Here is a 12122-nt window from a genome sequence, read left to right on the forward strand (position 1 = left end):
AATTTCACCTCCCTAACCATCCAAGCTCAGCCCTTTTCCTATGCAGATCAATAGAAACAGGATCCGTCGCTCCACCGCGCAGTAATCCGATGACGGCTGGTGCCACGGGCCGCTCCGAGGCTGAAATCAGGGAAGCGTGGCTCGGGGGGGGCTTTTGAATGAGGGTGGGTCGCATAATGTCAGACATGTATATGACACAGGTGCCGGCAGTGAGAAAACATGTTACGTCATCGGTGCTTGTTTCTGCTTCACGGCATATGGACATAGGATTACACGTCATGATGTTTTTGAGCCTCGCAAAAACATTTGCTCCTGGTTTGGAAGCAGCATGTTCTTATTTTTGCACAAGCCTTCAGGGAGTTTTTTTTTTTTTCTTCTTGCTGCTGCTCGCAGTCCAAGCGTCAATTAAAGTTTGCAAATGAGGAGCTGCCCTGCGCGTCCTTTTGTCTCGATTGAAATTCATTCATCTGACATGTTGGAGCCTTACTGTCTGGCAGTTTAGCAGGCCGGCTTTTGCTCAGTCGCAATATTAGGGACACCTGCCTTGATAAAGATAACGAATTTTTCATTGAGGTGTTCATTGAATATATGGGCGTAATCTGCAGCCAACCAAATAATTGTAATGTAATTAGTTTAATTCAATGGGCATTGTGCTCCTCCTACCTTGTGCCTTGACCACCGGGGGCAGTAGAGACATACAGAGACATAGATTTAATGACGAAAGCAGTAGAGACATACAGAGACATAGATTTAATGACGAAAGAAAGACGTAGCAACTAAGCGCAGTCATTCTATGCAGATGATAAAGAATATGCTAATTTTATTATCCCGTCTATGGCTTTTTGCACTTTGCGTTAGCATTAAGCTAGCGGACTTTCTCAAGCTGATGTGGTTTTAGACGATTCTCTTTATGTTAATGTTTGTTTGTGTGCATAATTATACAAAAAAGACTTCACTAACTTTCCTCAAATGATTTGGGTGTTTTGTATATTTTTACATTTTAACTTCTTTTAATGCCCCCCCCCTAAAATGGGCAATTTTTAAAACGTACTTTTATCAATTTTTTTTTATTAATAAACTGATTTTAAAAACTAAATTCTAAAACGGCAGTTGGAATTCACAATGTCACACTGGATTGGATTGGGGGGGTGTACCTAAACATTTGTCCGAACATTTAATGAGCTGCAAATCCTGCACTTGGTCTATTTAAAGCCCATTTCTAATGCTTAGTAGCTGATAAGTGACAAGTCAAGTCACCCATGGGGGGGCAAACAAGCCGTAAGGTGACATGAAAGGAGGGCGGGGGGTCTGGCCAGTATGGAATGCTGTCTGAGCACTTATGCCATATCCTTCATGTCCAGTTTAAGATTCGTGTACTCTCTATATTCTCACTACAATTCAGAATTGTCTTACTAGTGAACCACCTTAATGCTCGGACCTTCATAATCATACTAGTAGGCCAAAAAGTGACACTGGTACTGTTAGGAAAAAAAAAAAATCATTCCTCTCGGAAGCGGAGAAGAAAGAACATGTACTAGCTGGATCAAAGATATTGATAAACTTTTCAAAGAAGTATTAGTGAAGACCAAAAGTGGGACGACGAGATGAAATAAGGTACTAGTAAGAGTTACTCTACTAGTGTCTTACTAGTCACGACAAAGTGTGTACTAGTACATGGATTTAAAATTGGAAGGATATCACATAAATATATATAGCTGTTATAATGGGAGGTCAAAAGTGGCATTAAAAGTTAAAATATATCACTAGTATGACACATTTCTTCTCGTAGTTCGTATTAGTAGATGGATATGAGGAAGATGGAATAAATGCTCAAGCGGCAGGAAGGAAGCTTATGGTCCGGTCACGGTGCACCGTGTCGTCTTCTAATGGAGTATTAAATATCCTCAGACATGCACTTCGGCTACTAAAAGCCAATAATGCATCACACTTCCTCCGGACGCCCCCCAGGGGACCGCGCGTGATGGATCTGATCAATTAGGAGAGCTTTTACAGGGGCTGCGTCATCGCCTCACCAACCCATTCACCCCATTCATGAAAAAGTTAAAGGAATGCTTACCAGTCGGTTTTGGCGTATTTGCGGAAGGTGTGCCTGGATACGTCCTGGTGGGTCTGGGGCTCGGCCGAGATGCCCTGCGCGCGCCGGGTCCTCGGGCCCAGAAGTTGCGCGCTGGGCAGCACCGACTGGCACTTGTGCAGCTTCCTCTTGAGCTCTTGCACCTCGTCCTCGCGGTCCAGCAGACGTCTCTCCAGCTCGCGGATCCTCTCCTCCTTGAGCAGAAGGATCTTGGCAAAGTCCTCGTCCAGGTCGCTCATGCTGGCGGTGGTTCCAAGTTTCCCCCCCACCCCTACAGTATAATAAAAAGTCGACTCCCAGGGAAGGGAAAAAGAACGTCCCCGGTTCCTCGCCCCCACCCCCGGCTCACCTCCACTTGTTGGGATGAGCCGAGCAAAGCGTGGCGTTAAGCAGTCGGATGGAGCGATGTTAGCCCGCCGAAGCCTCTCTTCTCTCGCCTTCTCTTCTTTTCTTGGAGAGGGAGGGCGCTGATGTCTCATTGAGAAAACCAATGACAGCAGTTCTTCGTGGACTCGCGGCCACGCACTCGTCCACTCTCCTCCCTCCCTCCCTCCTCTTCCTCATTCGCCCGTGCAAAAAAAAAAAAAAAAAAAAAACCGTAAACAAATATTTGCGCTTCTTTAAACAGCACACGCACGCGCAGATAACGTGTTGCACTTCAATGGTGTGCATTTATGCGTCGTTTTTGCTTTCTTTGCACGGTTAGAAGTGTTTGATATTCTAAACACGGTTCCACTAGTTCAAAACATGAAATGTACCAGGTGCCACTGCACTGAGCACTCTAATCATGACTGAAATAGAAAAAAAAAAAAAAATCCAAATAAAACGTATTTCCTACGCCTGAATTTTCTATAGAAAAATAAATGCAAAAAATAAAAAAATGCAAAGTTTTGCATTGTTTAAATGTCAATTTGTATTCTTATATATACGTAACAAAACGTTTTGAATCATTAAATATATTTACATGTTTACAATGTACTTTTTAAAATCTTTTTATTCTATTTATTCTATTTTTTTATTTTATGCACTGATCAGCTGGCACTTTTAAATTTCGTTGTACAAGTGAGACAATGACAATAAAGATCTATTCTATTCTATTCTATACATTAAATTTTATTACACACCCCTAATATAGATACATATACATACACAAAACATATATGATGTAATGTAATGTATCAAATAAATACATTGTCCAGACAGACAAAAAAAAAAAATAGAGCAACAACTGAAATAATACACACACTAAAAAAAAAAAAAAAAAATCCAATTTAGCTAAATGGCGAAAACAGCACCGTGATAATTTTATTGTACACATCCACCTGACATAAGCAACCATGTGGTGTCATAATGTCAATGCACGGATGAGAGCATGAGATTCACAGCCAACAGATTTGTGCAGTTTTATCTGCTTGATTAGCATAAGTGGTAATTATACTCTTTGCCAAGCATCGCCCGCATCAGCGTGTACAGTTCGCTACCAACCAAGTCTCACTGGCGTTGATTAATCTCCGGAAAGAGTCATTTCTAGGCGACTAGGCGACTCCCCCCCCCCCCCCCCCCCCCACACACACACACACTGTCTAAATCTGTTGAGGGTTGATGGTGCAGTGTGTGGAAATGGAGGGGAGGGTATTCATTAAGATTCAGGTTTAAAAATATGGATCTAAAAATAGAATGCACATTTTCCTGTTAGCTGCTGTAATTCATCATCTTTCGCCACTTGCCCCAACACACACACACACACACACACACACACACACCCCTTATCTTTTGTTTAGGCCTCTGCAAGACTGTTGAAGCAAATTGTTGAGTGTCCAAATTTTTTGTGTGTCGTTATCTGCACCCCTCCTCTTCTATTTGGATCGTTCCAAGTAATACATCAAACCGTTCTTGTTTGGCAACTTTCCAACATTAACAAGCCAAGTCTATCAATACGCAGCGTTCATATTCCGAGCATCACAAATATAGCCGAGATAGTTATCACGTAGTCCAAGTCTTACGCGTCTCCAGGTGACGAGTCAGAGCAGCGGAAAAAAAAACTAATAAGTAATCAATGAATTATGCATGTGGCAGTGCTCCTAATGAGGGTGGTAAACTATGAGTCAGTTTGCTTGACCCCTGAGTGTATCCATCACAGGGAGGGAGGGGGGGGGGGGATTGGAGAAGGCACCATCCTATTCAAGAAATGACCATCCATTAATGCTTGGGGACAAAAAGACGAGATGTTCTTTGACGCGTTGTCACTGACCGTATCGACGTGAGTCAATTTGCATGCGAGCTCGAGAAATGTCACCCCGCCGGTTTGAGCGGGACTCGGGTCACGTCGCAAACATAAGAAAGGGAGTTGACCTCATTCGCTCTGGCTGCCCACGCGGGTGGCGCAGAGGTCGCGCCCGGAGGCGAGCGGGATCGTCTTACGGAAGGCCAGAGGGCAGACATGAAGTCATCGTTTTCCTGTAAAGATGCAAAGTGGGAGGGGCCGGGGGGAGTCATGGGAATATCAGAAGCGTTCATGAAAAACACTGCTGATTGTTGAGTCAATAAAAAGACATCAATGTTACTTGAATTTACCTCGTCTTCATATTCTCCAATGCACACCGTTTGGAACCTGAAAACGTCCTATAAGGGGGACCCTTGTAAACCGAAGACCCCGTACGCATCGTGAAATGAGCCCTTCTTGCGTTTAATGCATCTCCGAGGAGCAGTGGGCGAGGACTTTGGTCAATGAAATGACTCTAACAGACTTTTTCTATTTTTTGGAGGTGAAACCGGAGTAACTGGCCCCCACCAGGGATTGGACCTGTTGAGGCAACACTTGTGAGTGACTCTGCTGCAGCGGCGGGAAGTAATAAAGTACAAATATGTCGTAACGTCGATTTTTCAGTTATCCGTAATTTATGTGAAACTTTATGTATTTTGACAATTACTTTTACTGTCTATATTTGTAATCATAATATAGATGATTTTACTCACTGCTCCTTCATTTATTCACAAATGAAGACAATTGTGTTTTGCCAAAAATGTTTCAATTTTTTTTTGTCTTGTTTGTGCACAAGCTACAAAACCTCTGGGAGAATGCGATACGAGAAAAAATTAACTCTTGGCATGGCAAATCGACTCAATGTTCACAGACGCCCAAAAAAAAAAAAAAAAAAAAAAACAATGAAGCATACCAAGAACACTGTCCCTACTGTGAAACGTGGAGGAGGTTCTGCTAAGTTCTGGGCCGGAAGTAGAGTGAAGCTAAAAAAAAAAACCTAAAAACTTCCCTTATTGTGACCTAGAACAAGGATTGTCAACCAATGGTCCGCGGCCTTCTAGTGGTCCGTGGCGGTATTGCAGGTGGTCCACGAAATTGGAAATGGAAAATAATTGTAACATTTTTAAAAATAAAACCGATTCATTATCTAAACTTGATTTATTTTCCAGCTAATTTTGTGAATCATTTCCAAATTATGTCAAATGTAGCTGAGATTCCCAAAATAGACATAATATTATTGTGCCAAAGTGGACTCTTGGACAAAACCAGTTGAAAAACCCTGACCTAGAAAATACCTAAGCAAAATCTCAGTTTTTCCCAACTTTGTTATTTTCCACGTCCATGTGTTCCGATACATATGATGCATCTTTTTTACTGTCCCCAGCTGGTCCCGCTGAGACCGCACCAGCTGGTTGCCTGTCTGGACCTGCCATCCCAGGAGAGGTGAGACTGAAACATGGGAGACATCTGTAGGGAGCCGTTGGGAACTTTTTCTTCCTTTCTCTTCAGATCTTAAGAGTTCGGGGAATTCGACACGAGTCTCACGTCGTAACGTAATATCACATCGCCCGGCCTGCTGATTGATCGTCAGCGTGGCACCGGAGACGGATTGACGCCTAGCGCGGGAAATGGACTTAGTTTTGATACTTCCTTCCTGCATAGATGTGGCGGACATTTTGTTTTTTTTTCTCTGGATAATAATTGTTTTTTGGTATTACATCGGCCCAAAGCATCTGTTGGTTTCGAAACCTGTTTTGACGAGATCAAGAAGTCTGAGGACAAGTGGGTGTGAACATCTGATATTGACATTCATCTCAGACAGCGTGCGAGAAAGCGGGCCAACTTTCTTCGCTTCGTAATGTTTGACACCCCGACGACCCTGCTCGAGTTTTTAAAGTTTTAAACGGCAAGCAAAGGCAGCCATAAAAAAAGCCATCTGCCAAAACCACAAAACCCTTCAAAACAACAACAAAAAAATCCGTATCGTCTGGCTCTGCGTGCGAAAACGAAGACAGATGAATCCCGATAGTTGTTTTTCAAAAAACAGTTGAGTGATCTCATTTTACAAGAATTTTCTGATGACGCATTTTTTGTTTGTTTTTTTTAGTTGGCCTTGTGTTGAACCACATTGAGTCCCATGTTGGTCACTTTGTGAGGAGCCAAAATGGACATCAGATGCCCTTTTACTGATTGCGTACACACATCTGTGTCGCAGCTTTGTAGATAGGCATCTCATTCACTACCATTGACGACTTTAGACGTCAAACTTCAATTTTGGCACTCAATGAGCGAACAGACGTTTGTACAGTAGGTGCAAAAGTAAAATTGGATTTTTACCGCTTCATTTGGAGCAGCCTGTCTGCAGCCTTTGGGCCTCTACGAATGTTCTCGCCACCTCCGCCTCGCTCTCAAACGTATGACGCATGCCACGCTGATCTTAACCTATATGTGAGAGTGAAAGTGCCTTCGACTGACATCCGTTGCAAAAACATGTCAAGTTCTGTCCGCACGTCACGCTAACACCACGTAAACACACCTGAGCGCCCAGACAGGAAGCAGGCGGGCAGTCGGGCCACCGAGGGCATGTTTGCCTCCACGGCCGTCCCCGTGCCGACGTAAAGCGTACCATATGGAGGCCATATACGAGAATGTCTTTCGTGGCAGGAAATGTGGGGTACACCGGGTAAGTCCTCCGACGCCTTCCAAGAAGTGGCGGTTCAGCTTTTACAAGACACCATTCAGCTTGGGGGTGACTGTTATGAGAAGGGGAAAGTATGCAAAAGGTAAACAAAAGAGCCAAGGCCGCTGGAATTAGCGGTCGACGACAAATGAGAACAATAAAGAACATTCCGGTTGATTCGATGCAGAAAAATTGTGGAAAGAATTTGAATTTTGAGCCAACACATGGGAAGCTCTCATTGATATGTGAGTGAAATTTGGAATTCATAATGGACTGGAAAAAAAATTCCAAATACATTATCTATAAATGGATGGGGGGGGGGGGGGGGGGAATCCACCTTTATAAAGTTAATTTCAATTAAACAAAATTGACACATTATTTAAAGTTTGTGTAGATGAATAAATAGTTTTGAAATGAATTATCGTGTTCATTAATCGTGATCTCAATATCACTCGAATTTTTTTTTTTTCATTCTCAGCCTTAGAGCATGACTTGTGAGATGATAAATATATTTTTTGCGGGGGTTGCTACATTTAATATATTTATCAAATGTGTTTGTATGCTCTAGAAACCTTTCACTGCCACCCAACTAGTCGGTAAGACCTTAAACAGCTTTTAATGCCGAGTCATCTAATGATTGCATCATGAGCTTAACTGCATTGTTTGAATTATCTGGCGCTCCAGCTGCTGCTGGCATAAAAATAAAAAAATGAGCCAGCCCTGAATTCCTTTGGCGCATACCTATCTCAGCAGGTGAGCACGCAATGAGCCGGCAGAGTGGAGTGGAAGGCCCGACTGTCAGCAGCCGGCTCTGATAACAGTGGCACAGCACGGGCCTCGGCTTCAAGCGCCACATAAAAAGCCGCCGCGGCTAAAGATAGACACGCGGCGAGAGGGACGGCTATAAATCGGCGGGCCCAACCCCGGGGTTCCGACTAGAAAGCCCCGGCCTGCTGTCATTAAGCCAACCCCTCTCGTTATAAAAAATATTTGCTGCCAAAAAATGACCGAACATTTTTTGGGTTATCTTTACTAAAATTAGCAGCGCTCTGGTCGCATTCCAGCCCGGGCTGGACGTTCAACAGGACGCCACCTGTAGCATGTCAAAAGGCGCAGACCACCATGACGCACGGGAAACACCATAACCCCTCCCCCCTGTGAAACCAGTTCCCGTCACTCCCGGCCGAACGGGCTAGTAAAAGCGCCCTGGAAGAAAACTTTACTACTGGACAGATAAAACCAGAACACGTCACACGCGTTCTGAGCTTGAGTACATCAGACAACACAGGTCAGATAACATTGGCAGTTTTAAGGCTTACTGGTAATGGACACAAATAAAAATAAAGATATAAATCATGTTTACAGGGAAAATGCATGAATAGTCCACACACACCCCAATTTTAATTCTAATATAACTATTGATAGGTCCTATAACCTACACAGCATTATTGAAAGAGGGAAAGTGGAAATAAACGACTGAAATAATGGAGTTGCACAAGTGTGCACACCCTCATAGCTGGGATTAATCAATCACAAGTAAATTCATGTACGTATCATAGTTTGGGTTTTAAAAGAGTGAGAAATGAGAGTTTCATGTTAAAATGAATGGCTGACAACTCCAAATGAGTGTTTTGTCACTTTGAAAAGACACAGGCTGCCATATTTGATTGACGTCTGTCATAACCGTGTGTGTGTGTGTGTGGGGTGGGGGGGTTCTTTTGTGTCTCACTTCAGCTGTCAAGTCTGAACCTGTCAGTATTGGGCCATCGGGGTCTATCCTGGCAGAAGCACTGACCTACATTTAGAAACCTAAAGTCTAATATTTGTTGAGTTAAGGTCCAATCGGGTTCAGCCGCTAAATTACCATGTCAATCTGAATAGTCAGCCCAAGTAACTCAAACCACATTAGCAAAGAAACATTTTTGTTACCCAATCTCATATTGCATTTTTTTTAATAATTAATCGGAATATTATTCTGCCAAACAACGTCATGGGTCTAAAAATAATCCCCATCAGTCGGGCCTTAAAAAAAAGACCACACAACATTACTCATCCTTACATTCACGCCACCATTGTTGCTCTTATTTGTGTTTCTCACCATTGAGTCTAAGAGTTTTGTCCTCCCATCGATTCATTCCTGTCCTTCAAGTGCCACTTCGGCTTTGATGCTTCATTCAAGAAAAGCGTCCTTCAGCCAAGGAGCTCGGGACACGCAAATGCAATTTTCTACATTTGCATGACAAAGACGAACCCGGCCGATATTGCGTATCATCGTCGGTTCCCTGTTTTGCATCCACGCCGCCGCTATATTATAACGGGATGCAGTTGCCTGGTAGCCAACGATGCGTTCTTGCCTTCTAATCCGCCGGAGTAGCTCGGCGGGAATAAGACTGTACTCCGGAGGGCAAGAGCTCACGAATGTAATATCACAAATCTTTATGATGGAGCGTGAGAGACTTTAATATTACATCCACAATAAATCCGCCATGTTGTTTATTGTTGCGCAATCCACAGCAGTTTACCAAATGTATACCGCCGTGCTTTCTGGATATATACCGGCCACACCAACTGGTGCGTGAATCAGCCTCTGGGAGCACCTGAAGAGATTTGGAAGCAAAGTCCAGCAGGGCTGCTGGGAAACAGTCCAGCGAGTGTTCCGTGCCGGCGGCGTGATCGCTCCGCATTTAGCTCGTGGCGCACTAAATCAACCGTGCGAGACTCCATTACGAGAACACTCTGACCCTCCCCGACAACAAGCCATCATTGTAGAATAGGAGGAATGATTCTCTAGTTTGGAGTCGATTTTTTTTTAGATGATGTGTCTCCTTGGAGGAATATCATGTGATGCTCGGAGGTGTCGTTATGCACGCTTGGTGGCCCGCCTACACTCGCTATATGATTACATAGATGAACTCTGAAGTGTCCCCTGACCATAAAGTCTTATTTACTGGAAGTAAGAAATGACACATGCACAGGGCAATAGCTTTGCGGACTTTCTTAACACAAGTGTCACATATATCCTCACCTTATGAGTGTCACTCATCATCTTCTACTCAGCCGAGAAGAAGCCGCAGTGTTACGATGCTTATTGACAGGCGGTGAGTGAGTAGGACCCAACTCTCATTGCAAGTAGTCAGTCAGCGAGGCTGCAAGGGAGGATTGGAAAAGTGAGAAGAATGAAGTTGGTGTGCTCATTTCATGGCCTCTTGAGATACCCTGGGAGTGAGTGTGGGTATATAGTGAGGGGATGACAAGATTTTTTTTTTGCAATAATGGGGGTGCATGAGTGTCATCATTCTACCGCCGGCGTCTTTGGTAGACACTTTGATTGGATGCAAGGCCATCTCCAGACACTTGGAATGGAGTGCGTGCCAGATCACCCCGTTACAACGCAATTACTTTTTACGTTACAAAAATAATACATTGAAGAATTTGATTGCACTGCAAATGACAAATTTTTCTAAAGTTAAACAAAATGCAATTACGGTTCGCCTATGTGAACAATTATGTGAGTGAGAAAAAAGAATAAATAATATACAATAATAATATCTATTTAAAAATATATATAAAATGAAATTTTATTACGAGATTATCACATCATTTATGACTCATAAAACGTATATAACATGGAGTGTCAATGTAAGAATTATAATATGGAAGAAATAGTTGGAATTGATGATAATAAAGAGAAATACGTCATAATTTTCTTTATTATTCTACACATTATATCACAGAGGCAAGTAATATATTGATTTTGTTTATTTTAGATCTTATTAGACAGAATAAAATGTATGTTATTATATTCCCATCACTTGGAAAGTGATTTTTTTTTTTACAACACATGCTCCATTTAATAAAAGCGTGAGTGAGTGTGGAAAGAATTCAGCCAAAAAATCAAATAAAAATTATTTGATGTCATTGGCACCACCTCAGATTTGGCCCAAGTGCCGACACATCTGTCAGGGCTTCTTTTCCACACTCGGCAGGTCATAACTCCTCACCGGTATGCTTTTAACTAACATCTGAAGTCAAATAAAATCTTTGATAAGCTTCTGCCCGCTACAACAGCAATTCGCTGAGCGATGACAGAAAAAAGCCTTCCCGTCTGCTTTTTCTCTTTATCGCTTCTTATAAATCCAAGCAGATGGAAGAAGAGCGTTGATGTAAATGTGAACCTGCATATGCGGGGACTGCGTACGTTTGTATACAATATGGCTATTTTATTGCCCAATCACCCACCCCGTCTTCTTTTCATGGACCATCCATTAAAAGACAAGTCCATTGGCTGTACAACAACAATATTATCTCCACAGACTAAGTATGGTAGTAAAGCTCAGTGCCGTCGAGAATAGAATTTGCTCGTGAAGCCATGAATCAAGACTGCTGTTTGTCTTGGCCCCGGCATCCTTGAGGAGTTGGGGTGGGGGTCGAGGAGCGAGGGCCATACTCGATTAGTGTTAACTCGTGGGTGTGAAAAAGAAAGTGTGTCATGTTCTTTGTAAACATACCTGACAGGGGCCGACAGACGGAGGAGACATGTCATGGAACTTGGACGTAATTTGGGTTGGCATCTCAGAGGTTGAGGTGCAGTACTTAACATAATCCACCAGACGGCGCTGTGGCAAAAAAAAAGTTATTGTTGAATGCGAAATATATTACGGATCTTATAGCTATATTTACTAGTGCATTGTGCTTGAGTTCACCTATTTGCAGATTTGTTTATCTATTTAAATAAAATAAAATAAGAAAATGATATGCAATTGATTGACTGATTTTGGTGTGAATCAAACTGGCTTTGAGTTGTGTGTTGTGTACATTGAAATTGAAATTTAATCCCTAACCGTCTCATTTATTATGAGATATTTAAGCCTATCAAAGAAAGAATTTAATTGAGCGCTTTTCACCGTGCACATTACAATGAATGACACTGTTCTGAATGCCAAAGCGCCCCCCCCCCTCCTTCCCCCACAAACACACACACACAAAAAATTAAACCTGCCAAGGCTTCATAATAGAACCAGACAAGCTGGGAAATGAGAGCGTCCCTTAGCATTATGTGAAGAAATAAGCTCCAAAAATCAAGG

General features: G+C 42.7%; 1 protein-coding gene and 1 long non-coding RNA gene across 2 annotated transcripts in view; both read right to left on the reverse strand.

The window, feature by feature from the left end:
• The window catches only part of LOC125978372 (cGMP-dependent protein kinase 1), a 51783-nt gene extending 49199 nt beyond the window's left edge, over nucleotides 1–2584 (reverse strand). The window contains exon 1 of the mRNA XM_049735691.2: nucleotides 2078–2584. Coding sequence (XP_049591648.1) covers nucleotides 2078–2574 — 497 coding nt within the window. The 5' untranslated portion in view covers nucleotides 2575–2584. The remainder of the gene's footprint in view (nucleotides 1–2077) is intronic.
• Nucleotides 2585–2886: 302 nt separating this feature from the next.
• Nucleotides 2887–11532, reverse strand: LOC125978310 (uncharacterized). Its single transcript, XR_007484988.2, has 4 exons — nucleotides 10064–11532; nucleotides 4670–7111; nucleotides 4347–4552; nucleotides 2887–4272 (listed from the first exon to the last, which is right to left on the reverse strand). It is a non-coding gene; the product is annotated as an uncharacterized lncRNA (long non-coding RNA).
• Nucleotides 11533–12122: the final 590 nt, after the last annotated feature.

The sequence above is a fragment of the Syngnathus scovelli genome, chromosome 12, assembly GCF_024217435.2.
Source record: "Syngnathus scovelli strain Florida chromosome 12, RoL_Ssco_1.2, whole genome shotgun sequence".
Lineage (NCBI taxonomy): Eukaryota > Metazoa > Chordata > Actinopteri > Syngnathiformes > Syngnathidae > Syngnathus > Syngnathus scovelli.